We start from the raw sequence: 27,602 nt of genomic DNA on the forward strand, positions 1-27,602 counted from the left end.
CCCCACCTGCTGAATGGGCTGCCTCTGATTGGCTGAGCACTGTGACCAATCAGAGGCAGCTCTCAGCTATTGAATGACAACTGAGAGCTGCCTCTGATTGGTCCCTGCTCTCAGCCCATCAGAGGCAGCACTCACCCATTCATGAATGGGTGAGCAAACAGCCAGAGAGGAGGAGAGAAGGGGAAGGGAGTTTAGCAGTCAAGCTGCTAAACTCCCTCCCACCTCTTTTTTCCGGCCGCTAAAAACATCCACCTGTAGTGACAATAGTCACTGGCAGAGCTGATCAGGATTAGCTAGGACCCTGCAGCACTGCTGTAACAGGGGGACCTGGAGGTTACGTGTCCTGGAGTGTTGGGGTATGTATGAAGAGAGGTCACGGGGTGTTATACAGCACGGGTGTCAGCTGTTTATTACAGCGGACACCCATGGGCAATAGCTGCAATCGCCGTGCGTCCGATCCCAGCTAATAACCCTTTAAATGCCGCTGTCAGCATGTTGTAGTCCCCGAGGGGGGCTTAAGAAAAAAGTGTAAATCAGAGCAGTAAAGTTTTTTATTTATTGTAAAAAAAAGAGTATAAAAGTTTAAATCAACACCCTTTTGCCATATCTATAATTAAAACATTTAAATCCTAAAATAAAAATACATGATTGGTATCGCCGCGTCAGTAAAAGTCCGATCTATCAAAGTAGCACATTATTTTCCCTGCACGATGAGCATCCTCCGGGAAAAAAAAAAAGAAAAAAAAAAAGAACTCCAGAAATGCACTTTTTCAGTCACCATGTCTCCAAGAAAAAACGCAATAAAAAGCGATCGAAAAGTCGTATGTATTCCGAATTGGTAATAACGGAAACTACAGGACATCTTGCAAAAAATAAGCCCTCGCTGAACTACGTAGACTGAAAAATAAAAATGTTATTGCGCGCAGAAGATGGCGGCAGAAAATAATTGAAAAAATTAAATGTCTGAAAAAAAAAATAGTACAGTAAAAAAAAAACAACTATACAAGTTTGGTATTGAAGCAATCGTAGTGACTAGAGATGAGCGAGCCTACTCGGCCACGCCCCTTTTTCGCCCGAGTACTGCGATTTTCGAGTACTTCCGTACTCGGGCGAAAAGATTCGGTGGGCGCCGTGGGTGAGTGGGGGGTTGCAGCTGGAAGTGGGGGGGAGAGGGAGAGAGAGAGGGCTCCCCCCTGTTCCCCGCTGCTACCTCCAGCGCCGCCACACCTCCCCCCACCCCCCGGCGCCCCCCCGAATCTTTTCACCTGAGTACTGAAGTACTCGAAAATCGCGGTGCTCGATCGAGTAAATACTCGAAACGAGTAGATTCGCTCATCTCTAGTAGTGACCCATAGAATAAAGATATCATGTCATTTTTGTTGCCGTTTGTGCGCCGTAGAAACGAGACGCACCGAAAGATGGCGGAATGTCTTTTTTTTTTTTCATTTTGCTCCACTTAGAATTTTTTAAAAGTTTTTCAGTACATTATATGGTACAGTAAATGGCCCCATTTAAAAATACAACTCATCCCGCAAAAAACAAGCCCTCATACAGAGACATCGATGGATAAATAAAGGAGTTACGTATTTCTTTGAAGGGGGGGGGGAGGAAATACCGAATATGGGGGAAAAAAAACGGGCTTGGTCCTTAAGGGGTTAAAGGCTTAAATCCCTTCAACTACAAACGAGCTACATTGTACACTGCGTCTTGTAGTTGCACGCAGCAGGGATGGCACATGCTGATGTGTAGGTTTGTGCTCTATAGGTCCTGGCTCAGCGCTCCTCCCTCTTGTAGGCTTCGCTCTGGTCACATGTACAGCAGCTGACACTCGGTTGCTATGTACACGGCCTGAGTTGCTAGGGAGAGGTCATGTGACAAGGAAGTATATATTTCCAGGCAGTGACACTGATGTGATGATGCTGGAAGTGCCTGCACACAAGGAAGGCATTCCCTGCTGCTGATCGTGCAGGGACGGTGAGCTCAGTAGTGCGAGGGAGACGGGCGAGCAAGCATGGCCGAAGGAGGGGCCGTGCCAGCCGTGGAATGGAATCGATTTGAAGCTGCTATAATCAAGGGGTTCAGACAACTGAGAGATCGTTATCTACACAGTGCGAGGGGTCGGGGAGCGCTGGAAGATGGGAGCGAGGGTCCGGAACTGGCGACAGGTAGCGACAGTCCCCTGGACGCATTACCGGTAAGTGACGCAGTACCCCGCTACCGCAACAGGAGGTCATACAAATATAGCGCCGATATGAGCGTATAAAGCGCTGCGTTTCGCGGCATGGGGCGCTGCGATCATTGCGATTTTGATGCTGTCATGCACTGGTTGTTTTTTTTTTTTTCACTTTCCTTGTACGGTTTCTTATCAACTTGCGTGTAAAATGTCATACATACGCAATGTAACATGGTTTTCATACACGCCCATCGAGAGCAATAGGGTTCTATCGCATGTAATACGCGGTAAAATAGAACGCGCCGTGCTCTGTTTTTTTTTTTGTTGAGGTGTGTATTATACGCAGGTGGAAATGGATCAATGAAAACCCATGTACTTTCATTGACTCTCTTCACTGCGGACTATGCGCGCAAATATTGCGTAAATTGAAATTACGCTCGTGTGAGCCTGCCCTTACAAGTCAAATAGTAAGCTAAGACCTAGGGGCGGATGCACACGATCGTAAGCACAAAAACGCTCGCTCCTGTGCAGTCAAGGAGGTTTGGTTTTTTTTTGTGCCGGCACAAATACTGAGCGTGTTTGCGCAGGCACCACTCGTTCACATTGGTAGCGGAATCACCTCTGCCCTGATTATGTAAGGCTGCTTTCACATCTGCGGCGGGCACTTCTATGTGCGCAAATGTGTACCGAAAAAAAGCATGTTCAGATTTTTTTTTTTTATGCACGAGCGAAAAGCATGTGCATAAAAGAACCGTGAGAGCGAGGTTACCTGGGCAAATACGCCCAAGTGGGGCGCCATAGGGGTTTAAACAGATGAGCATGATACATAATATGCTCGCTCCTGCACTATTTTATTTTTGCGCAGTGAACGGGTGTATTTAGCACTCGCACCTGCGTAAATCCAGAGCGTATTTGCGCAGGCACCGCTCATTCACACAGGTGAGGTAATCATCCCACCCTGATTTAAAAGACTAATTAGCTAACGCTTTGTCAATGATTGCGGGTATATGCTGTGTTTAGTGCATACCCGCGCGGGAAGATGTACATGCTTACGTATCTGCCGTAGACCTATAAGGCGCTCTTTGGTGCACAAGATAGGGCAGATCCTATTTTTTTTTGCGCAAAAAAAAAGTTTGCATAAACCCTCTTCCTGGCCCGGTGGCAGTAGACGTTTGTGTTCACGGACCGTTCTAGAGGATGGAGTGATAACGGGCTTCTCTGGCTTCGTTACATCGATGACGTCTTTGTCCTATGGTCGGCCTCAGTCGACCACTTCTTTGATTTTGTTGGGTATTTGAATCAGAACATCCTTGGCCTACACTTCATAGCTGAGATTCCAGATTCTAGCCTTTCCTTTTTGGACTCCTCAATAAACAAGGGTGCAGACGGTAGACCGGCCGCCACGGTTGCGGAAGACCTACGGCCACCAATTATTTTTTAAGCTAAATTGGTTTTCATCCGGCCGCGTTTAAGAAAGGTATCCCTAAGGGTCAATTATTTAGGCTGAGACGTAGTTGCTCAAATGATAGTGACTTGGAGAGAGACACTTGCCCTTAGGAATCGTTTTTTTGAAATGGCCTACCCTAGTGAAATCATTAATAAAGGGTAGAGGTTGGCACGTGATCAGGACAGAAGTGGTCTGATGGTGCCTAGGGTCCGTCCTCAGGACAGAGACCTCATTGGAGATATTGGCAAATATGATAATCTATTGAAAGATTTCTATGCGGTCCTGAATAAGGACTGCAGGCTTTTGGGTTTGGATAAGGATCTAATGGGGTACTATATATATATCCCTCTATTAGATATTGAAGAGGTCGGAACCTCAAAGATAGGCTAGTACACCGTCATCTTGATATCTTCTCTGCCTCCGTGAGTTGGCTTAGGTGAGTTGAGTTGTTCTAAGCCTAAGGCGTGCCGCTATGTTGAGAGAGGCTTTCTCTTTGTAAATGCAGTGGCAACAAAAGAATATAGTATCAACTTGTAACATTGTATACATGGCAACACGAGTTCAGGAGACGAGTCCTGGCGCATATTGGTAACCCTTTGAGAGAGGAACTGACTCCTGTTGCCCTTCACATTAAGTCACATCATGTGAAGAACCCGCTACTTCTTAATGTTTAAGGGAATTGAGAAAATGCGTATCTGTGAGAGACTGGGTGATGTGAATAATAGACTCCTGCATAAAAAAACTATGTGGATCCACAGACTTGAGAGTTGTCAACCCAAAGAGCTGAATGAACAACTTTCCTGTGATTTAATGTGATTTTTCACATTTCTCAGTACATGGCTAAATTCTTTAAAAGTTAACCAATTATGAAGACTTTCTTGTTAATTGTCGAAGAGATTTATCACTTCCTCTTTCCTTTTGATACATTAATCTTGTGCTTTCATAAGATTTGTGGTTATTAGTTGTTGTTGAGCTTATCTGTTTAGTCTAGTTCACACGGGAACTCAAACGGGAATCACTAGCAGACATTAACACAACTGTCAAACACCCAAAACACTTACGAAGCATGCCTGCACGAATAAACAGACAAAATTGCTGCAGTACGAGGTATTGGTTCGTATTTTGGCTGATATACTTAAAGGGGTTGTCCCGCGAAAGCAAGTGGGGGTATACACTTCTGTATGGCCATATTAATGCACTTTGTAATATACATCGTGCATTAAATATGAGCCAAACAGAAGTTATTCACTTACCTGTTCCGTTGCTAGCGTCCTCGTCTCCATGGAGCCATCTAATTTCAGCGTCTAATCTCCCGATTAGAGGCGCTTGCGCAGTCCGGTCTTCTCCCTTCTGAATGGGGCCGCTCGTGCCGGAGAGCTGCTCCTCGTAGCTCCGCCCCGTCACGTGTGCCGATTCCAGCCAATCAGGAGGCTGGAATCGGCAATGGAACGCACAGAGCCCACGGTGCACCAGGGGAGAAGACCTGCGGTCCACCGTGGGTGAAGATCCCGGCGGCCATCTTCGCAAGGTAAGTAAGAAGTCACCGGAGCGTGGGGATTCGGGTAAGTACTATCCGTTTTTTTTTTTTTAAACCCCTGCATCGGGTTTGTCTCGCGCCGAACGGGGGGGCTATTGAAAAAAAACAAAAACGTTTCGGCGCGGGACAACCCCTTTAAGCCCACGAGCCTGCGACAAGGGTCCTTGTTGTCTCGTGAGTCCCTACTCTCACAAGACAACTTACCCCATTAACCCAGCCTGTAAGCAGGGCAATTGTCCCAATAGGGATGGCCCCACACTGAAACCTAAGGATCTGGCTCACCGTAGATGGTAAATGATCCAAGCTGAACAGGACACAATTCACACCAACACACCAGGGAATGCATACCACACGGAACAGGACTGTTCATACACCACATGTCCGGCCACCTGTACAGACTCACAGAACTTGTCGCTGTTCACACATACGGAAACACATGCATGGATGCAAACACAATGGTATTGGGAGAGAAATGAGGAAACCAGCATCGTTTGGCTAGAGGGGCTGGTATTTATGTGCAGCAGACCGGTGGTGATTGCCTGGCTGGAGAACTTCACACCTAGCCAGCTCAATTATCCTACACTTGTGGCAGTGTATTCCTGGAAACCCATAGAACTACAGGTCCCAGCAGCACAACCTAACAATATCCTCTCTTGTATCTAACTATGTCTTCTATATTAACGATATCTGGTTCCTGTTTGCCTCCGGTCTCTGATTACCCAGCTATTGAACAACTGGCTTAACGTATGCTCTATAGGATGCTCACGGCTAGGTATTCAGTTTATTTTTTAAGTTTGCTGCAGTGATGCGAGCGCATGCACGATTTTTCTGATATGTGTCACCAGGAGGTGGGTGTGATATCTCCATTCATCTTCTGAGTTTGTCGCGGTGACATGAGCGTATGCGCAGTTTTTTTTTACAATGTGTCACCAGAACTTGTGTGCGATTTTGTCTTGTGTCATCGCTCCTAGGTTGAGTCTCGACTGGGGGGGAAGGGGGGGGGGGTTGCCGATTTTAATTCTTCGAGAATGTGTCTGTGGTTAGACTCATCATGATTGGCTAATGGAACCAAGCCCCTCTTGTGGGCGGTATCTTTGGCAGGCTTTATAATAGAAGGACCCTCAGAGACATGGGATGTAACATTTAGGCTTTCACCTTTTTGGAAAATCCCAGTGAGGTCAGAAAGTTTGCAGTTTTTGCTTGAAGGAATGCAGACCGTTCTGCTGCTGTGGTCTCGTGCTTCCTATCTGCAGAACATCCTCATTATATTGTCAGTGAGCGGACACATTCAGAGGCTAATAGCATGTAGGACTCCTTACAAGAGTCCTTCACCGCCACGTCTGTTTTAGTAAAGGGTTTTTACCACATAGTGCACATGTGGGTTTCGTGCGCATAATACGCAGTAACAAACTTGACATTACTTTCAATGGTGCCTCAGCGCACGAAATTCACACACGAATAAGAACGCGATATGCTTTATCTTGGTGCGTATTATGCGCGCATACACACCATGATATTGTATAGGGATTCTCGGGACGCATTGTGTATCGCCGCTTGCTCCATGCATGGGAGATACGCGCTCAGTAAACTCTCGTGTGAGAGATCCCTAAATACTTGTAACAGAAATATTATCTCATGAAGAACACAACTTTTATTACACCTCTGTATTGTGTTAGGGTGCTTTCACACCTGCGCTCAGGGGATTCGTATTCCTGCACCGTTATGGTAGCAGGAATGGGAATACTAAGGCCGAACGAATCCGTCTTATGACGGCACCCAACAGCGCAGAATGGACCTCACTATTTATTCTGGTATTTTGTGCTGGATCTTCGATGGAACCTTCCTACTAAATATACTGTAAATGAATAAACTTATCTTTCCCCTTTATGAATGGGGTTAATCCCTAGAAGTCTGACCTTATCGACACTGTAGGGACAACCCCCAATTAGTTACACCCACTTGTCAATTTATTCAGAAAGTTCTGGGAGGTATAACAGAGGAACGGCACAATGCTGAGTTTTAAGAAAGGATGCTCCACAATTGTTATATCATGAGGGATGCAAATTTTTGACAAGTCAACAGTAAGGAGAAATCTATATTTAGGGTGCATTCACATGGGTTATTTTCATGTGTGATTTCTGTGCATTACGAGATGTACAGAAATCGTACGTGAACAGCAGGAGCGCTGTCATCTGCATACAGCTGCTTTGTTCTCCGAGCCATCAGCTTGTATCACGCTGAGCTGATGGCTCCAAGAACAACAGGAGCGCTGACAGCTGCTTTGTTCTCGGAGCTATTGCTAAGAGCCCCGCGCAGGATACCAGCTGAAAGAATAGTATCAGCTGGTATCCCGCTGAGAACTCGGCACACGAAGCTGATAAGAGTCATAGCTGACTTTTAGCTTGCTAAAAGTTAGCGATGAACGAATAGTGCACGAACAGTGCACGATGGCCATGCGTTTAGACACAGCGATTATTGCTCAAAAGATGGCTTTTGAGCGATAATCGTTATGTCTAAATGGGCCTTAAGAAAGGTGGACAAGAAAGGAGAGCCCCAGTAACCGGAGAGTCTATTTCCACCCCATTGGTAGAAGCATGCCCAGTGCGGGTAAGCCCTCACGTGTCCCGGGGGTAACTGTCAAGCGATCATTGTCAACCGTGAATAAAGCTACCGCTGAAGATCAGTGGGATAGGAGCCACGGGAGTGCCAGCTTAAGTTCCCTTCATTCCTCCACAAATATCGTTACCTCAGCATCACTTAAGTTTACGGAGTGTCTGAGAGAAGCCTTACTAAGTATTATCTAAGCTGAAGAATCAATATTTTGCTTGTTATCATAGAAACTGTTAATGAACTTTGTTCAAGAGTTGAGTAAACTTTATACCCTTGGTTTACTATTACATCTGTGGTCTGGACTGTTTCCATCATCGTAATCAGCATAATTAAGATAGAGGGTATTGGCATCACGATCTACTTTCTGTGTTTATTTGCAATCGGCAAGTAGCTGAGCCAGGCCGCAGCCGACATATGGAGCGGAGCAGCAGAGCCACCCACGACAGCCATTCTCCAAACCCTGCTGTCTCCCTCACCCGGTAAGGTCTGCGCTCGGCCACTGAAAAAGCTCTGGGGAGAACAGTGGTGTAAAAATGATCCTGGTGGAGATGGTAACCCTGGTCCAGTAGTGGATGCATCAATTCCCATACAATTGTTTTCCTGCAATTCTCAGGATTGGAAGGTGCACTCTGGGAGCTCAATTTTGGTGTCCTTTCCTTGATTTATGAAGGGTGTATGGGTGTACTCTGATGTGCTCTTGCACAGCTGGTAGATTTTTACACCATATCATGTCCTCTTATTGGGCAGAATCATGGCCTCCCTTTGAAATGTACCGGGGACTCCTCTACAGAAATGCTTTATTTCGTAGGGGTGTACACCTTGGCAAACCCAGCATTAAAGTGCCCTTTTATTGGCCTGATTTCATAATTGGGTCATTGCAGTGTATACAGTAGGTATTGTCATTATAATGCAGGAATTTTATGATTGCTTCAAAACATGTCCGTGACATAACCATGCAGGACATTGGGGTGTGATATAAAATATCCGAGCTCCAGTAGGCCTTAAAGGGGTTGTCCCGCGAAAGCAAGTTGGGGTATACACTTCTGTATGGCCATATTAATGCACTTTGTAATGTACATTGTGCATTAATTATGAGCCATACAGAAGTTATTCACTTACCTGTTCCGTTGCTAGCGTCCTCGTCTCCATGGTGCCGTCTAATTTTCAGCGTCTAATCGCCCGATTAGACGCGCTTGCGCAGTCCGGTCTTCTTCTTTTCTGAATGGGGCCGCTCGTGCCTGAGAGCGGCTCCTCGTAGCTCCGCCCCGTCACGTGCCGATTCCAGCCAATCAGGAGGCTGGAATCGGCAATGGACCGCACAGAAGCCCTGCGGTCCACCGAGGGTGAAGATCCCGGCGGCCATCTTCACCAGGTAAGTAAGAAGTCACCGGAGCGCGGGGATTCAGGTAAGCACTGTCCGTTTTTTTTTTTTAAGTCCCTGCATCGGGTTTGACTCGCGCCGAACGGGGGGGCTACTGAAAAAAAAAAAAAACAGTTTCGGCGCGGGACAACCCCTTTAATGCTCGGCTTCTTTACTAGCCCCATACATAATACAATGCCCCATCATTTAGCAATTTCTGATGTATCCACAGGGATCCACTTGTAGGGTTTTGCAAAACTGGAGTTAGGGTTACTCACCCCCGTCCTCCGCGATGAACCGCGAGGTTCTGGTCCTTCCAGGACCTTCTGTTGCCTTCTCCGCACGCGCGCCAGATGTAAACGTCAGGTGTGTGCACAGAAGGGCTCGCATTCTACCAATGGATAACAGCAATCATGTAAAGTAAAAAAAGTTTAACTTTCATCTCCCCTCTCGGATCATATCTGTAAGAGGACATAAAAAAAACATACCTAAGGCCCCTGGATTTATCCGTGGAACTTACCATGGCTTCTTCGGACACGCCCGTCGCCAACATATCGGACACATGCGCCAAAATAGCAGATTGCCAAGGTCATTTACAATCTCCTGGCTACCAAACGTAGCCAAGAGCCTGGAGATTTTAAGAGGGGACTGCGGTCCGCGATTCTTGGTCACATGGTCGCTTCACGTAAAAGTAAAAAAAAACTAAAGTTTCACCTCCCGTCACAGATCCGAACTGTGAGAGGAGGTAAAATTACTTACATAAGCCCTCCGGCGATGTACTCCAACAGGATCTTTATCTGCAGACCTTTCCACAGCATCGGCACATGCATTCGTCGGCAAAATCGCGGACGCAAGCGCAGAAGCTAGGGAGGGTCCAGGAAATTTAAAATCTCCTGGCTACTAAAGGTATCCAAGAGCCTGGAGCAGTGACCGAGGGCTGCGGTGAGCAGTCCCCGGTCACATGATCGCCATTATCCAATGGATAACGACGATCACGTAAAAGTTAAAAAAAATAGTTGAACTGTAATGCTCCTTATGGTTTGGGCCCCGTTGTGCTTATGGACATAAGATTAGGGCCACAATGGATATGTTTCTAAACACAGGACAAACTGGGGTATGCATTTTGGGGTAAAAGTCTTTATTCATATGGGTGTTGTACAAAAAAAAAAAGTTTTTAGAATGACATAATTGACGAAAAAATGAAAATCGTATTTTTTCCTTCTGCTTTGCTTAGGTTCATTCAAAAACTGTGGGGTCACAATACGCAGTACACCCCTAGATGAATTTGTTAAGGGGTCTAGTTTTCAAAATAGGGTAATTTGTAGGGGTTCTCCAACATTTTGGACTCTCAAGGGCTCTACAAGTGAGCAATGGGCCCTAAATCACCTTCATGCAAAATGTCTGTTCTGAAAGCCACCGGCTGCTCCTTTTGTTTGGGCCCCGTTGTGCATACAGAGACAAGATTAGGGCCACAATGGGTATGTTTTTGCTGAGATATTGCAGTTGAAAATGTGAAAAAAAATGACAATTTTTTTCAAAATGTTCCCAATTTTGGTGCTTCTCATAAATATATACAAATTCTATCGGTCTATTTTTACCACCTAAATGAAGTACAGCATGTGGCGAAAAAACAATGTCAGAATATCCTGGGATATGCAAAACCTTTACAGGGTTATTCTATGTTAAAGCGACATGTCAGATTTCCAAAATTTAGCCTGGTCATTAAGGCGTGAACAAGCTTGGTCACTAAGGGGTTAAGCCTGAAGCATTTAAAGGAATGGCTATGTATTGCATTGTTTTTGCAGCAATGTAAATATGTGTGCAAATCCAGCAATTTTTGTGAGGGTTGGGCTATTGGAGAAAGTACTCATTAGGACCTCGTGATGTTTTATAAACTTGTTACTCCCTGAGGACATCATTCAGGGCCCTTACGTTTTGGCCAATACACAATATCAAGAAAAGGATATAGCTCATGCTGCTAAAATTATTCTTCCTCTGGGATGAAGATCTTTTTACAATGGCTGGTGTAGATCCAATTCTGTGTTCCTTTAAGCTTCAGGCCTCATGTCCACGGGCGGGTCGGATTCCGTGCGAAAAATTCCACTCGGGATCCAGCCCTGCCCGCGGCCGGTGACCCCTGTGTACCTGTATTTTGCAGGTGATGGCATCCGCACAGACCTCGCTACTTCTGGGTTCGCTGTCCTGTGCATGGTCCTCATGGTTCGCTGTCGGACGTACGAAGTACAGTTGTTTTTTTTTCAAACTCCCGCTTTTCTGCGGGATCCGTGGCATGTCCGCAGTGTCAGCTACGGGTGTGATGCAGATCGGTCGCCTTCCATTGACTTAAATGGAAGCCAACCCGCACTGAAATGGAGCATGCTGCGATTTGTTTTCCGGACTCAAAGATGCCCAAAACAAATCCACATGCTTTAATTCATTTGCGGACGCCCATGCTTCCCTATGGGCAGCTTGAACTGGGAAACTTTTGACTGGTGCTCCATGCACATTCCGCAAATTATGTCCACCCATGGAGAACGGGCCTTAGGGCTTATTCAGACGTCCATATATTGGCCGGGCTTTCACGCCCAGCCGATATACGGTTTCCCTCTCTGCAGGGGGAGGATGCTGGAAGGGCCGGGAGCAGAGAGGGACACCGTGAAAACCCAGCTGATATACGGACGTCTAAATAAGCCCTCACAGAGGTGGAGGTTGTCTGCAACATTTGGTATAGTTTATCAAATCTTAGTTCCAAACTTTTTCTGATCTGACCTTTTGAGGACATCCCAGTCACCAGAAAACAAACTATACAACCCCTCTTTTGAGTCTTGATCTGGAATCGAGGAAAATCCACATTTATGAGTGACAGTTAGCTCCTGATATAAAGCACTCCAGGTTAACAGCCATTATCTCATTCAACGGAAGTCGAGCTGTTGCTTTGGCTGGTGCATCTGCTCTCCAGCTCCCTAGAGCCTCAGGAGTTGTCTCTTTGGCATGAGCCTGGACATTGATAATGGCCATCTGTGTGGGAAGAGCTAAAACCTTGTACAGCAAAAACACCACCTCTACATTTCAGATTGGCTTACCCGAAGACCCCATGAACTTTCTACTACTCGACTAAAGATGTGAAATCATGTGTTATTTAAAATGTATAACTTAGGTCGGTGCAGACATTAACATCTTACCTGCAGACAACTTGCATGCTTTAGCGAGCGCCATCATCTCTGCTTCCTGAGCATACTTCCCAGTAGAGAGTGGTTTCAATTACCTCGTTGTTGGTTACCACTGCATAGCCTGTTTGCTTGTCCATTTTCATGAAAAACCATCTATGAAAAATTTAAAATCAAGACCCCTGTTTCACTATCAGTTTAACGCCAGACAATCATGCGCTTGGGATTAAATGTCATGGTCTGCCCCTGTATTTAGAACTATACACCTCTTAATCATGATATGTAAGGGTGCTATTCTCTTTGCCTTGGCAATCAAGCCCCTGGCCAGTTTGATAAGGCAATCACCTAATATAGTTCAATTGCAGTATGGAGAATTTGAGGAATGCATCTCCTGCACTGCCCAGAACCTGTGGGGAGGCTGCCTGGGGACATTTGTAAATCTCCTGCAGCCGTGTCCGCCCGTGAACTGCTTGAGGCGTAGTACGGCCTACATGCAACTGCATCCTCGGCCTCCATTAGCTCCCTGGCCACAGAACACCTCAACTTTGTACTGGAGTGCTTCCTGCTAACTCTGTGCACTGGAGCCTGCCCCCCAGTGCCTCACCTGCTGCTCTTGTTGCCTGGTATCAGAGGATCTCCTCAGCCATGGTCTATTCCTGAAGCTTTGGCCGGAGTCTGCTGGTCCTGCGATTGCCATCTTGCTGGGTCACGTGTTAATTAGAATCAAAAGAAGAAAATAAGACACGGTGCTCCAGGGAGTACAGACACTTAGCGATTAACAATTATTACACTTACTTTACATGGGGATCTCAAACGAGAACACCCCCTTCATCCAGATCTGCCAATTCGTCAACGACGTCTCGAGTCCCGTTCCACAATGGGTGTATATTGAGGACTAGTTTATTAATGGTCTTGGGTCTTGTTTAATACATAACAAGAACATAAAATAGAAAAGGATATAGTTTTAGGAGTTCAACACGTTTTGGAGGAATCTAGTGCCTCCTTTTTTACGCACATATAGGGTACATACAGTGAGAGTGTATATATTTGATAGAATTGCCTTAATGGGACATTAAGGGGTGTGGTGTTGAATTCCTGCCATTATGTTTGTTCTGGTGCGCTAAAAGGCTGCGAATCGGGCATTACCTATTACCAGAAGTGTTGTCGTGGATAATGTCGCTGGAGTGCACGTTTTTGCGTCCTGATTAACTGGATGTGTCTGAGTGTGATGGTTTATTCGTTCCAGCAACCAGGTATAGGATCGCAGGGATTTTGAATATTAGTGTTTACATAAAAAAAAAGTTTTATGGATAGAAGGGGTGATAGAATCAGGATAGAATACCAAAAAAATCAAACTAAAAATACCTAAAACAAAACATATGTATAGAATAGAGTCCTATTTTAACCCCTTAATGACGCGGCCCTTTTTTTCCTCCCCCACCCCCCTTTTAAAAAATCGTAACTACTTTATCCATCAACATCGCTGTATGAGGGCTTGTTTTTTGCGGGAAGAGCTGTAGTTTTCAATGGCGCTATTTAAAGTACCATATAATGTACTGAGAAACTTAAAAAAAATTCTAAATGGAGTAAAATGAAAAGCGAAACGACATCCTGCCATCTTTCGATGCGTCTTGTTTCTACGGCGCACAAACTGCAACAAAAATGACATGATAACTTTATTCTATGGGTCAGTACGATTACCATAATACCAAACTTTTTTTTTTTTTTTTTTATGCTGTACTACTTTATTTTTTTTTCAAAGACATTTAATTTTTTAAAATTCTTTTCTGCCGCCATCTTCTGCGCACAATAACTTTTTTTTATTTTTCTGTCGACATAGTTGTGCGAGGGCTCATTTTTTGCGAGACATCCTGTAGTTTGCACTGGTTCTATTTCAGAATATATAGACTTTTTGATTGCTTTTTATTGCATTTTTTTTTCTCCCCTGAAGCTGTGGCAGACTTGTTTGAAGTTCTCCGGCAGAGCTTCCTGGTCAGGACTTTGAAAATCACTGCCCCCAGGAAGCTCTGCCTCTGATTGGCTGAGCTGCTGCACTCGTGAACCAAACAGAGCTAGCGCTCGATGAACCAATCACAGCCATTCATTCGCTCATTGAATAGCTGTGATTGGTTCATCGAGCGCTGGCTCTGATTGGCTGAGCAGCAGCGCTCAAGAACCAATCAGAGGCAGGGTTTTTCAAACTCCTGACCAGGAAGTTCTGCCAGAGGACTTCAAACAAGTGCCGGAGATACAGAGGAGACGTCATAGGTGATGTATTGTGTTTTTGTTTTTTTTATGCAACTGGGGCTTATTTTCGGGGTATGGCTTGTATTTCAAGCTCTTTTCCCAAAAATCCCAGGAAAAGATCGCTCTTGCGGCTATATCACTGTTGCCTGTGTGGAAGCAGCCTAAAGCAGATTTTGCAACTAGATAGATTTACTACATACACATCCCTCTGAGGAACCCTAATTTTTTTTTTTATAGTTTTGAACAATTTTGAAAGCTTTATGATGTTCCCCATAGTTGCTTTTTCCATCTCCTTCTGTTACGACACACATTTGCTGCTCAGGCCTGTCAGTATCTGTGCTTATGGTTCAACACTCTTTGGTAAATTTTCTTGGGTGTTCTAGAGTCTCCTATGAGAGCCAATGACAACGGCCGGGGAAGGGAGGTGGGAGGGAGTTTAGGAGGGTGACTGCTAAACTCCCTCCTCCTTCTCTCCTCTCCTCCAGCTGTTTACAACAGGAAGAGCAGGACTGAGGCAGAGCTAAGCTCTGCCCTGCTCCGCCCCCTCCCATTGCTGGCTGCGGACAAGGGGCGGGGAGGGGGCCCCGTCCCCTCCCATTGCAAACAGCCGAAGGGGAGGAGAGAGGAGGTGAGCCAGCGAGGGGGAGAGAAGGAGGAGACAGCTTAGCAGAGCTCTCCCCGCCCAATGGCATTACGGCCTCGGCATATATGCACCGGGTCTGGGCCGTCTGCATGGGTGCACAAACGTTAGATTTGTGTGCCCGCTCATGCATCTTTACGGCGCCAGCAGGCGCATGGAAAAATGCCTACGGCTGTGTGAAAGGACCTTACTTAGAACTCTACTCTATGTAGTTGCTTTCCTCTATTCTTTCTACAAATGGGTACTGTTGTGCCTTGTCGACAGCTAGGGGTGTGACAGCACTTAACAGGAAGGAATGCCCCTGTCAGGACCCTAGCTTCTGATTGGGTAGTACTGCCGCAGGGAGGGCACTGCTCCCCTGCAGCCTGCGGATGTTACTAATGCCAGGACTACGGTCTCTGAGCTCCCCCACTGCTCTCCTCGGCGGACTGCCACCTCCACTCCTGTTCGTCCACTGCCGGCGGGGGCGCTCTAAATGTGCTCTTGGCTCCTCTCCACGCTGCACTGCCAATCTGGGCTCCCATTCCACCTGCGCCCGCTGCAGCCGGGAGCGCTGTCACTGGGGTCCCTGCTGCTCTACCCGCAGTATTCTCATTTCCGCTACTGGTCCCCCTGTGCTGGGGACCACTGTGAGTATGCTCCACGCTGCTCTCCCCGCCGCACAGGCATGGACAAGAGTTGTCTCCTGACATGATGGTAGGCTGCTGGGGACAGATCGCCTTGGATGGAGGGTTAGGGTTAGTTTAAGTGTTAGCCTGTGATTGGCTGAGCAGTCATGTGCATAACAATGAGCATGTGACTGCTGCAGCATCTCGGTACGGAACTGTGGGGACTGAGGGTTCTATTCTGAATTGCGAGCCACATAGGTGAGTGTCTTATTTTTCTGCTTGCAATCTTTCCCTTCACATACAAATAATTTTCACTCCTGAAAAAACCCTTTAAAGCACATGTCAAACTTAAAAGGGGTTTTGTCATTAAAACAAAACCCCGTACCCCAGCTGGGCCAATGCACAAAGTAAAAAAGTTACGGTATACTTGCCTCTCTTGGGGCCCTAGGACACAGCTGACAGTTGCCCCCGGTATCAGCAGAGACTTCCGGTAGTTGGCCGGTGGAAGTACATGATGAGCTCTGGCACACACCTCCACACCAGTCTGTTCAACAGCTTAGAGGTGGTGGCACAGCTCTGACAGCCCTACTTCATAGAATCTTTCTCTTCTGCTTTGTACTTGGGTTTGTTCAAATTTTTGATCAGCAGGGATGCACAGGAGACTAAAGTAATAAATGCCCCTTTAATGTTTGTGCTTTTGCTCCCTCTCTAGGTTGACATGCAGTGGTATATCCTGACATTTCTCTCACCACAAGACTTGTGCAGGCTTGGATTAACAAATCAGTACTGGCATTCGATGGTGCAGGACCGTCTACTGTGGAAGTATTTTCTGCTTCGAGATCACCCAACATGGTCGTCCATTGATTCACACAACTTGCCAGACTTGGATGTTTTGGATTCCTGTTTATGTGAACTGCCTGATGGGAATGAGTATAATTATATGTCTATGTGAGTAAAGGGACAAACAGTCTACTATGTGCAGAATATAGCACTTAAAGGGGTTGTCCAGACAAAAATACTATTGATGACCTATCCACAGGATAGATTATCAATAGCTGATTAGTCAGGTCTGCCTCTTGGGATCCTGGCCGATCAGCTAATTGAGCGCCCACTGTAAGTTCAACTACACATTGCTGCTCCGATCCCTGGGTTTGGTTGGCGCTTGTAATTGCGGGCGCAGCTCCCTTTGATTTCAATGAGAGATGTGCCTACAGTTACAAGCGCCAGGTACAACACTGCTCGTAGCAGTAGCTTCCCTTCCGAGCCTGTGTGTAGAGGAGCTGACAGTGGGCGCCCACTCTGCTGATTGGCCAGCATCCCGAGCGGTGGACCCCAGCCAGTCAACTTAAGGATAGGTCATCAATAGTATTTTGCCTGGAAAACCCCTTTAAAACATTTAAGTGGACCAGAAAAAAATCTCAGTATGAAATTGGAGGCATGCAAAGGTGCAGCAGAGACCCCTTCTACTTTTATGGGTTCTGCTAATACCTCATCTTACAACTGTGATCTGTAATACGGCCTTTCGTATGAGACTTGAGTGTTCTGCACCTTTTAATCCATATTAAAAAAATTGTCTGAAATGTATCCTTATTCTAAGCCAAGCTAGGCCTGTTTGCAAGCGGTTCCACCTATTTTTGAACATGTGTATTGTGAGTGTTATTTATGCTGTGGTTCCTTTAAAAGGTTGAACTGGATTAGAAAAACATGGCTGTTTTATTTTACGAACCGTGCCAAATATATCCATAGGTCCACTGCTAATATAAGCTACAATACTAGGTGCAACCTATAGATGTGGGGCTGATTCTAGGAGACAGCAGCCATGGTTTTCTAGCTGTGTACAACTCATTTAAAGGGGTGGTCCGGTGGTGGTGGTGGGGAACACAATAAAAGGAGGCTGCACGAAAACAACAAACTGGCTATATCATTGCTGAAGCCAGCAATTGGTTATTTTGGTGAAGCACTTGGACGGGACCACACTACCCAGAAGGCTAGAGGGGAACAGCGTACTTAGGACATCAGTTAGGTGAGTATAAGTGACTTTGTGGTTTTCATGCAGCCCACACTTTTTGGGGATTTTATTTCCCCACTGGACTACTTTAGCTGTCATACATGTTTCTTTCCTTGGCTCTGCTGTACCATTATTGTCCAGTAAGTTTTATTAATCTACCATAGGATAGATGTGAAACTGTAGTTATGTTTTTATTACCTTGCAGTTGGCATTTAATTGACTGCAATGCTTTTTTTGTGGTTGTAGCTACTTAAGGAGTTGCCCAAAAACCAGAAGGTCCATGCGTTCCAGGAATCCCATTTATGGAGCAGTGACCTCATTTCTGCAGTCTCTTGTCATGCAGGGGGAGCCCCGCTTTGCTATGTTTGGTCCTGGTCTTGAGCAGCTAGATGATTCTTTGGTCACACGGATGATGACCTCTCCAAATCTTCTACCAGTTGTCAGCATTCTGCAGAGGCAAATTAATGGTAAGTATCAAATTATATAATCAAGCTCCGTTCATATCTGCATCGGAGGCTTCGTATGAAACCTCAAACGTAGATGTGGTCCAAAATCCTGGACAAAATAGCTGTGCCTTCCTGGTAAAATGGCAGGTGGCATAATGTAAACCCAACTGTTAGGTTGTGCTGCTGGGACCTGTAGTACTATGGTTTCTAGGAGCATATTTCCACAGGTGTGGCATGATTGTGCTGGCTGGGTGTGGTGATCTTCTGCTAGCCAATCCCCCGGGTCTTTGCTCTCATATATACCCAGCTGTGTTGCAGCTTGCTGTGTGACTGGTGTCCTGTTGTCTGTTCTGTACAGCTTGCGGTGTGATTTGTGTCCTGTTGTCTGTGCTGTTGCTGCTTGCTGTGTGAGCTGTGTCTGGTGCTGCTGGATCATGCGTCTTGTTAAAGTAGGGACCGCAAGACCCGAGGACCCTTGATCGATGGGCTTGCGGCTTAAGTGACTTGGCCAATTCACAAGCTAATCCCTCGTATTTATATTTCAGCTATTCCATCTGCTTTAGCATGCGGGGATGTTTGGCGAGTGTGTTTGGATGTTTTTCAGTCCTATGTGATGTCTGTCTGTGAGTCCAGTCCGCTGTATGCGGTTGTCTGTCCAGTTGGTGTTACTGTCAGCACGTCTAGTCTGAAATCCATTTTAGGTCCCTGTGTTTGTTATATCCCTGTTAGTCTCTGGGCACATTCGTGTGGGCCTTGTGCTTATTTGCCCACACGAACGTAACACCAATGAATCCAGTTATAATCAATGGCATCTGTCGGGCGGTGTCTATGATGAGTCGAATCTGGTACTTCGTGATTTTCGTTGTTCAGCATCTATGATTGAGCCGGACAATAAAAAAAAAATCTAAGTGCAGCCTAGCAAGTGCTGATCCTCAGATCTTCTTCTGTGGGCAAGTCATAGATCTTGGTTCTGGCATAGAAGCTTCAGTGATGATTCAACTATATTATGTCTTTTGCTCTTTCCACACAGGTGTTGGTTCTGGCGTCACATTTCAGCTGAATGGTGAACACAAATTTAATATTTTAACCCTATATTCTGCAACACGGTAAATGCACAACACTTCTTTACTAAGTAAATCTTGATTTTTTTTTTTTTTTTCTTCTATTTTATTCTTATTACTAATTTAAATTACCGTATATACTCGAATATTAGCCGACCCGAGTATAAGCCGAGACAATAAGTTTCACCACAAAAAACTGGGAAAACTTATTGACTCAAGTATAAGCCGAGCTATACTTGAGTATATACTAGGTAAAAAAAAACAAACCTCCATACTCACCTCTCAGCCGGCGTCTGTGCGACAAGCTGCTTGAATTCTCCCCGCTATCATTCCCCGCTCTCCTCTCTGCTTGGCTCTGTCAGTGCTGTGTAAGTAAGCGCTGTAATTGGATTGAGCACCAGCCAATCACAACTGGCACTTGATCCACTCACAGAGCTTACTTACACAGCACTGACGGCAGGGGATTTGAAAGCCGAGCAGGGAGATGACAGCAGGGAGAATTCTAAAGCAGCTTGATTGGCTGTGAATGATCGAGCATCAGTTGTGATTGGCTGACGCTCCATCCAATCACAGCTCTTACTTACACAGCGCTGATGACACAGACGAGCAAAGAGGACGGCGGGGGATGACAGCCGAGAGAATTCAAGCAGACTGCCGCCGGAGACACAGAGGCCGGCTGGGAGGTGAGGATGGAGGTTTTTTTAAGCCTTCCCTGACTCAAGTATAAGCCGAGGGGGGCTTTTTCAGCACAAAAAAAATGTCCTGAAAAACTAGGCTTATACTCGAGTATATACAAAATTTCTCTAAAGATAAAGGTGATGTAATTAGGAAAAGAACACTACAAATTTAATTTGATGTTCTAAACAAGAAATGCACAGATGTGCCATACTGTTCTGTGGAGGAAAGTGACTTTTAATACCTGAGAGGGGCCAGGAAGTGAGACCAAGCTCATCTATGCTTGGAGAAAGGGCGCAATTAAAGGTGGTATACACTGGATGTCTATTGGCCAAATAATTACTTGAAAGAGCGAATTCAAACAATAGTCGTTCAGTGTGAATACGGACAGGGTGCTGATATGTCACTAGTCGTTTTATTTCATCTAACCCAAAAAATAGTCACTGGTTCATCAAAAGTCTTCTGGTGTTCAGTCACAGTCGTTTTATATTTGAGCGACTCGCGAGCAAATTTACATGGAGATTCCTGCTATGAACGGTGTAAATGGAAACAAATGACGTTCATTTGTACATTTCAACAACTTTTCTGATTGACTATCTGAACCATAGCAGCTTGGTGTAAAGGTACCTTAAGTGTAGAAATGAAGTAAGCAAAAAAGTTGTGTGGACCCAACTCTACTGTGTGCATCTTGGACTATTGCCCCTTTGAAATATGGAATCATTGGCTGCAAGCTAAGCTGTCGGCCAGGTAAACCTCCAAGGTTCCCAACTCGTTCAGAATCGTGAAGAAGAATTGAACAAAATCAACCACTCCGATTGGCACTGCCCAGAAAAGTCCAATGTAGCTCAGGCTCAGAGGGAATGCAAGTTTGAGAACAGAAACCCCTTTGGGACCCTAGCACTTCTGCTGGTTGGCGATCTCCCCTGGCCCACTCATATTTATCAATACCTGGTAAGCATGAGCTGGAAGCTGATATATGCTGCTATATATATGTCTTCAGACCTCAAACACTATATCAGTTTGGTCCCAGCTATAACCCCACCAGTTCTTCTGGTGAAATGCTGTGTTTGGTTTTCATGAAACATCTGGCAGAGCACGTTGAAATCCTGGTGTCTAAGTGTCCATGAGCAGAATACCCATTTCATTTGTGCAGTCTCTTTCTAATGGAAGACTTATGCACTTTGACATCAACAGTGCAGAGAGGTCCCCGTAGGTCCAGGGATGAAACTCTGCATTTCTAAGAGACCTCTATCAACACATCTTGTGTTCTGCTCGCAGGCTGAACTGGATTGAACGTCCTGCCCTTGGCAAGTTGACTTAACGACAAGCTTTTAAGTGGAATGATTGATTTTTCTAATTGCTTCACAATCATTTAAAAATTCCTTTTTGGACTTCTAGGCATCGGGGAGCTCTTTGAACCTAAAGCTGGTCATACACATTAGTTAATTGTTGACTGCTAGATTCTCTAACTTGCCTGCACCCTCCCCTTACACATATGTGATCTCTGCTTATCCTGGCCTCTGGGTGCTCCTTGAGAACAAAAAATAGAGAATGTTAAACTCCCATTACCTGACTCTTCTTTTGTCCGAAATCTACCACTACGTAAAAGCCAAGGCATTCGCATTGATATTGGATGGTTGGCCAGCATACGTCGAAATTGGCAGATTTGGTCAGCTTTCATCTAAAGTTTCTGTCTGCTTTAAGTATAGTGAGAACACACAATTCCACACAAAGTATAAGCTAAATTAAATGCCTGAGGTTCAAATAAGACAAATTCCTCCTTCCAAGCTGTTTCATCAATTATTGCAAAGTCAACTTGTTACTACTAGACTATGTTCACACTTACTACAGCAGTCTGCCGAATCCGTTGTACATAAATACCAACAATGCCCAACGTACCCCATTGACCTACAATGAAGTCTACCTGGGCTTTATTGGCTTGTATCTCAGAGTCCATTGTTTTGATAGGCAGAATAGCATCAGATCTTTATATACTGTTTAAAGGAAGATCAAATATTGATATGTCCATATAGGTTAATAAATTAAAAAAATTAACATGGGATGTCATTACTTTTTCACAATTTTAGAGTTAAGGCCCATTTAGACACAACGATTATCGCTCAAAATTTGCTCAAAAGCCGTCTTTTGAGTGATAATCGTTGTGTGTAACTGCACTGACATCGTGCAGTTTTTGTTAAGCCGTCGCTGATCATTGTCTTTTAGCGTGCTTTCAGCTGTGACAAGCTGGGTATGAAGAACAGAGCGGTCCAGCTCTAGTCTCCATACCCCGCTCGCAGCACTCGGCTGTATAACAGCCGGGCACTCCATGCAGAGAACAGCTGGATGCAGAAGACAAGCGGGGACACCCCGCTTGTCTTCTGCATCCTCCGCTCAGAGCGCCGGGCTATATAACAGCCGGGCGCTCGGAGCGGGGAACAGCTGGATGCAGAAGACAAGCTGGGACACCCTGCTTGTCTTCTGCATCCTCCGATTGCAGCGCAAGTTGATCACTCAACGTTTGAGCGATCATCTTGCGCTGTAAATGACACAACGATGATAATCGTTGTGTCTAAATGGGCCTTTAGTGGAACGAGCTTGGGAACCCTATTTCTGTGTTTTATGAGGTTATTTTTAACTACACAAGTATTGATAGAAAACAATAGATTTAACGTCTACATTACGTTTTCTGTGTATTATTTCTGTATCAGAAAATTAAAGCTTTGTCCGTGTTATCATTATGGAAATGAATCTCCTGATAATTTCTTTAATCTTGCTCTTTAAAGGTTAGAGCGGAATAGAGCTAGAGAACAACAGAGCGCGACTGTCAACAAGATGTTCATCCCGAAGGGATCGGTTAATGGAGAGCAGAGAACTGGATACAGCCTAATCCCTCAAGTAAAAGAAGTGTGCAAAGTTGTCAGTGGCTTCATCTATGTGGCCGATGCCGAATCACATAAAAGTAAGCAAGTCAATGAGCTTCAGCTTATAATATCCCGTGTTTCTGATGAATTATTCTCAATTATCTCTCAATTCATTTAGGCCATGTACGGTAAAACAAGTTCTGTGCCTATTTTTGGTCATTCTGAACATAAAGGGATTGTCTGTTTTATAAAACCATTTTTTTTAACTCCCCTATTAGGAAATTTGGTGTAAAAGGAAGTCTGTCGGGCTCATTTTACTCCATAAACCCATGCTATAACCATAGGTGGGGTATTGGAAGATAAGTGTTCTACTTTATTTCAGTGCTCCCTGGGTTCTGAAATCATAGTTTGCATGGTATACAAATGTGAACCACCTCCAGTTTACATGCTGGATCGCGAGATGGGTACATCAGTTGCTGGGCAAAGGGTAGGGTTTAGGCCAATTCAAGGGAGAGCTAATGCCAGCCTGTGAAATGCGCTTCAGGATTAAAAATATGAAAACAGCATTTAGCTTTTTTCTTAAAGGGGTTGTACTACAATCGCAAAATATTCCCTATCCATAGGAGACCCCCGCCAATCTTGAAAATGGGAGTCCCGTCTCCCGTTCTCCTGCCACTGTGAGGTGGCTTTACCCCCCACAGTGACATCACTGTGAATGGATGCCTGGCCGAGTATGCATGGTCTGCGCTCAGTTCATTTCAATGGGGCTGGTGGAAATAGCCAATTGGTACCAGCTGGGGTATTTCCGCAGCCACATTGAAAGCAAATGGAATACTAGTGCATTTGCGAGACCAGTGCTCCATTCAGTCTTCTCGTCAGTGCGGGGGGTGCAGTAAGCCTGTAGTGAGGAGGAAGAGGGGCATAGGACCCCTGTCTTTGAGATCAGTGGGGGGGGCTTAGCAGTGAGATAGGGAATAACTTGCAATTGTGGTACAACCCCTTTAAGCATTCCTAATCCTGTATTTGTACATGCTTATTGTTTCCTGCTATAATTACTTTGAATAAGTACGGTATTTCTTTGACTATAAGAGTAAATGTCGGTGTTGAAATGTTCCTTCCTTTTATAGTCTTAATGTATTACCCATAGTACTGCAACAGGAGTGAAGTTGCTGACATATGTTGATTGAGATATCCACAACCTAAAGTACAGGAGGAATGTCCTGGTGTATGGTGTCTTTTTAGTCCTTTCATTTAAATGGGCACCATGTAATACTACTTATCTCCTATAGTGGCCACTGCAGAGGAAATGAGTGGTTGCACATCTATGAACATAGCAGCTGAACTTATCATGATCATTTGATTGCCAGGATGGCTTCATTCTAAAATTTTATAAGAAGTGACTGTTTTTGATGACTGGGCCAATGATTTAGTTACATTTTTTCTATTCTTGTGCAGAGCATAACCGTGAAGAAGAAATGGCTCACATCCAAGCAATGGTGGATCCTCTTCTTGGGGCACCGAGGAAACCCCTGTTGGTGTTAGCTTGTGTGACAAACCCTGGAGACAAGAGGATTCCTTGTGTCTACCTGGCTCATGAGCTGGGTCTGAGCAAGCTCAATCGACCATGGATGGTGAGGGTCGTCTTTTGGACTGATGTGGATCTTGTGATATTGTCTTGTATGGGGGCACCCTAATACTACAACAGCGCAGCCGGGGGTATCGGAATTTCCAATCAGATTGTTAAGCCAAAAGAAGATATAAAAAAAGGCTCGGCACTCTGGCAGGAGAAACCCGACTAGAGATCAGTAATAATGACTTTTAATTCCATGAAACCTCGTACAACGCGTTTTGTCACGACAACCGCGACTTTCTCATGTACCTGAGAAAGTCGTGGTTGACGCGTGCCACAAACCACTGGTTTCAATGGGACCGGCAGCAGCACCGATCCCATTGAAAGCAATGGGATAGCATGGTAGACTTCTGCCTGCGGTCCACCCAGGGATGAAGGAAACTCCTGCCACAGCTGTCACAGCTGTGGCAGAAGTCCGCGGTATTCTCCCTATCTTTTCAATGGGGCTAGCGCTGCTGCCACTGGCCCCATTGAAAAGACTGGCGATATCCTGGCCTCATCCCAGCGTCTTTCTTGCGAGGCGAGTGTTTTCACTTGCTCTCGCAGCGCAAGATAGAAAAAAACCCCCAGTGGGTGTCCAGCCTAAGAGTAATCCATAACCAACAAGAATAAATCTCAGAACTTATCTGAGGAGCCGCTAAAAGAACCAAAGAAACCAGATCCAGAGATGTCCTCACTCCACAGCAGAAGGAGACTGCACTGAAATTGACCAGCACAGAACCCAGGCCAGGAGGGAACTAAAAACACTTCCTAATTGCCCTCAGATGTACACTAACAGCTGACACACCCATCTGAGTCAAAGAAGACAAAATGCACAGTCAAGCTCAGGCTTTATTTACATGAGCATATATCGGCTGCATTTTCACGGCTGGCTGGTATACGCGACCATCTGATGCGACCGTTCCTATGCATCAGTTCAGATGGCCAATTTTCTGGTGCGTAAACATGGCCGGCCGGCCAAGATAGCGCATACGCTGTTTTTATGCCAGCTGGAAAAGATAGATCTGGACCTATCTTTTTGTCCGGAATACTGTGGCCCGTCCCATAGACTCCTATGCCAGAAAAGGGAGATGGGAGGGAGTTTAGCAGCGTCTCTGCTAAACTTCCTCCTCCTCTTTGCCCCTTGCCGGCTGTCCGCAAAGGAAGGGGACGGGGCGAGAGATTATCACACTAGCTCCTGACCCATCCTACCCCCTCCTATTGCAGGCAGCCGGCAAGGGGAGGGAAGGGGGAAGGAGTTTAACAGAGTTAAACTTTCTCCCCTCGCCTGACGGTATGCCGAGTACGGCGTATACTCTCCACACCTGGGCCATCTCAGTGGGCGCATGAACAGGAGATGCAGCCATGGCTTGGTCGTGGTTGCCTCTCGTTCATGCATGTTTGCCTGCGCTGCAGCCGTGACGCGATCATCTTTAAAATCGCAGCGCTCGTGTGAAGGAGCCCTTCAACACAACAGTATTATTTATGTAATAGAAAAGCTTCTAACCACAATCCTATTATTCTATAACTCCTTTATTATCAAATGGCTATCATAAATTTTATGTCATGGAGTGTCAAGGGACTAGGAACACCCCATAGCTATGGTTTTCTCACAGATATGCTCTCATTCACCCCATATATTGTGCCTACAAGAAACTTCTCTTACACCAACAACTACCACTTTTTAAAGTAAATCCTGGATCTAATGGTCCCGTCATGCATGCCATACCACATATCCTAGAGGAGTAACCCTTCTTATACAGAATTCTATTAAATAGGAACCATAGCTTATTAGGATAGTCCCTGAGGGTAAATATATATTTGTGACAAACAAAATAGTAATCCTTATGTATTTCTATGCATATATAAACTTATTTTCAACTTATTTTTCCTTTTTTTTTTTCGTCGTCGTCTCACTAGTGATTTCTTATACAATATATACTTCAGTATAATGTCAGCTTCACTGACTCAAATCCATAGCAGGCTTGGGAACCTTCACTAGACCCCAGGCTTCTATGGCATCTGAACGTCCCTTTGCAATCTTGTTGCGGGGAGGCCACTCAGCGGCTAGAGAGAGCCCCCTACCACTGACTGCAGCACCTAAATGGTTAACCAATCGGAGTCATGTCCAATCCTGGCCACTGCGGCTGGGTGTCAGCTGTGTTTTCCAGTCGGCATCCTCCATGTATAAAGGGGGCTTGGGATGCCAAACCCTGAGCACATCTGACACGTATGTGTATGTTGAATTGCACAAAAGGCTTAAACCTAATTTCATGCATCTGGGTATAAAACCGCTTGAAGTGCTTGTGGCTTTTTTTTCCGTAAGGGCAATCTGGAAAATATTTTATTACAAAAAATTGCAACCCACCAAAAACACTTCTAAATGTGAATATTTTATCATTTACAGGTGCAAAACACAGAAGCCTCTACGCTGTTCGGGTTATTAGATGGCTTTGCGTGGATTCTTGCTGAAGTTGGGAGAAAACTGTGAACACAGGCAAATTTTTTAACTACAATTCTTAAGGTGTAAAGCCTGACTATTGTACATCTGGATCTGAAGCTGAGGCTACACGGCCACTCTTGGTCACCTGCGATCCGCATCCAAATCTTCGCATCAACGCAACGCTGCAGCAATGTATTCCTATGGGAAGCAAGGTTGCGGGCGACTTTATGACTTTCTGAGAAATTCTGACCCCATAGATACATTGTGGTAATGCCAGGATTTTACTGGTGGGTGATTAGGAGTCGCTTTTTACCCTCAACCTATTGTATTGTTTCATTTTTCATACATTAATTTAGAGTTTTTAATGGCTGTCTGTTTTAGACGTGTTGTCAGAGTGACATGTATAGTGTATGTGAATACCAATGAACTGTGATTTGTATATTAAAAGGTTATCCCATGAGGTTTCTGTGCTGATGTCTCTTTCAGAGGCAGTTTGGAACTTGGTAGCCAGAACATACTGAAGACTTCTTTCTAGATTCTCTGGCTTCAAGAAATCCTCAGCAAATCGGTCAGATGGTTAATGCTGTCCTATCTGAGAGCAGGACATGATGGATGAGAGAAGCTGAACTATGGGGTATGTTGGTTTTTGGAGCAGGATTTCTGAATCAAAAGTAAATCCTGTCAAGACAGTGAGAGTCCCGTTTGCTCCA

The 27,602-nt window shown here is 45.3% G+C and overlaps 1 protein-coding gene across 1 annotated transcript; it reads left to right on the plus strand.

Annotated features, from left to right (window-relative positions):
* Window positions 1–1,890: 1,890 nt before the first annotated feature.
* Window positions 1,891–27,352, plus strand: FBXO4 (F-box protein 4). The gene is made up of 7 exons (XM_066580819.1): window positions 1,891–2,194; window positions 16,502–16,737; window positions 18,044–18,264; window positions 19,274–19,349; window positions 22,763–22,938; window positions 24,296–24,471; window positions 26,857–27,352. Exons 1-7 carry the CDS (start codon window positions 2,012–2,014, stop codon window positions 26,938–26,940), a joined length of 1,152 nt encoding a protein of 383 aa, XP_066436916.1. The 5' UTR covers window positions 1,891–2,011; the 3' UTR covers window positions 26,941–27,352.
* Window positions 27,353–27,602: the final 250 nt, after the last annotated feature.

Source organism: Eleutherodactylus coqui, chromosome 10 (assembly GCF_035609145.1).
Source record: "Eleutherodactylus coqui strain aEleCoq1 chromosome 10, aEleCoq1.hap1, whole genome shotgun sequence".
Lineage (NCBI taxonomy): Eukaryota > Metazoa > Chordata > Amphibia > Anura > Eleutherodactylidae > Eleutherodactylus > Eleutherodactylus coqui.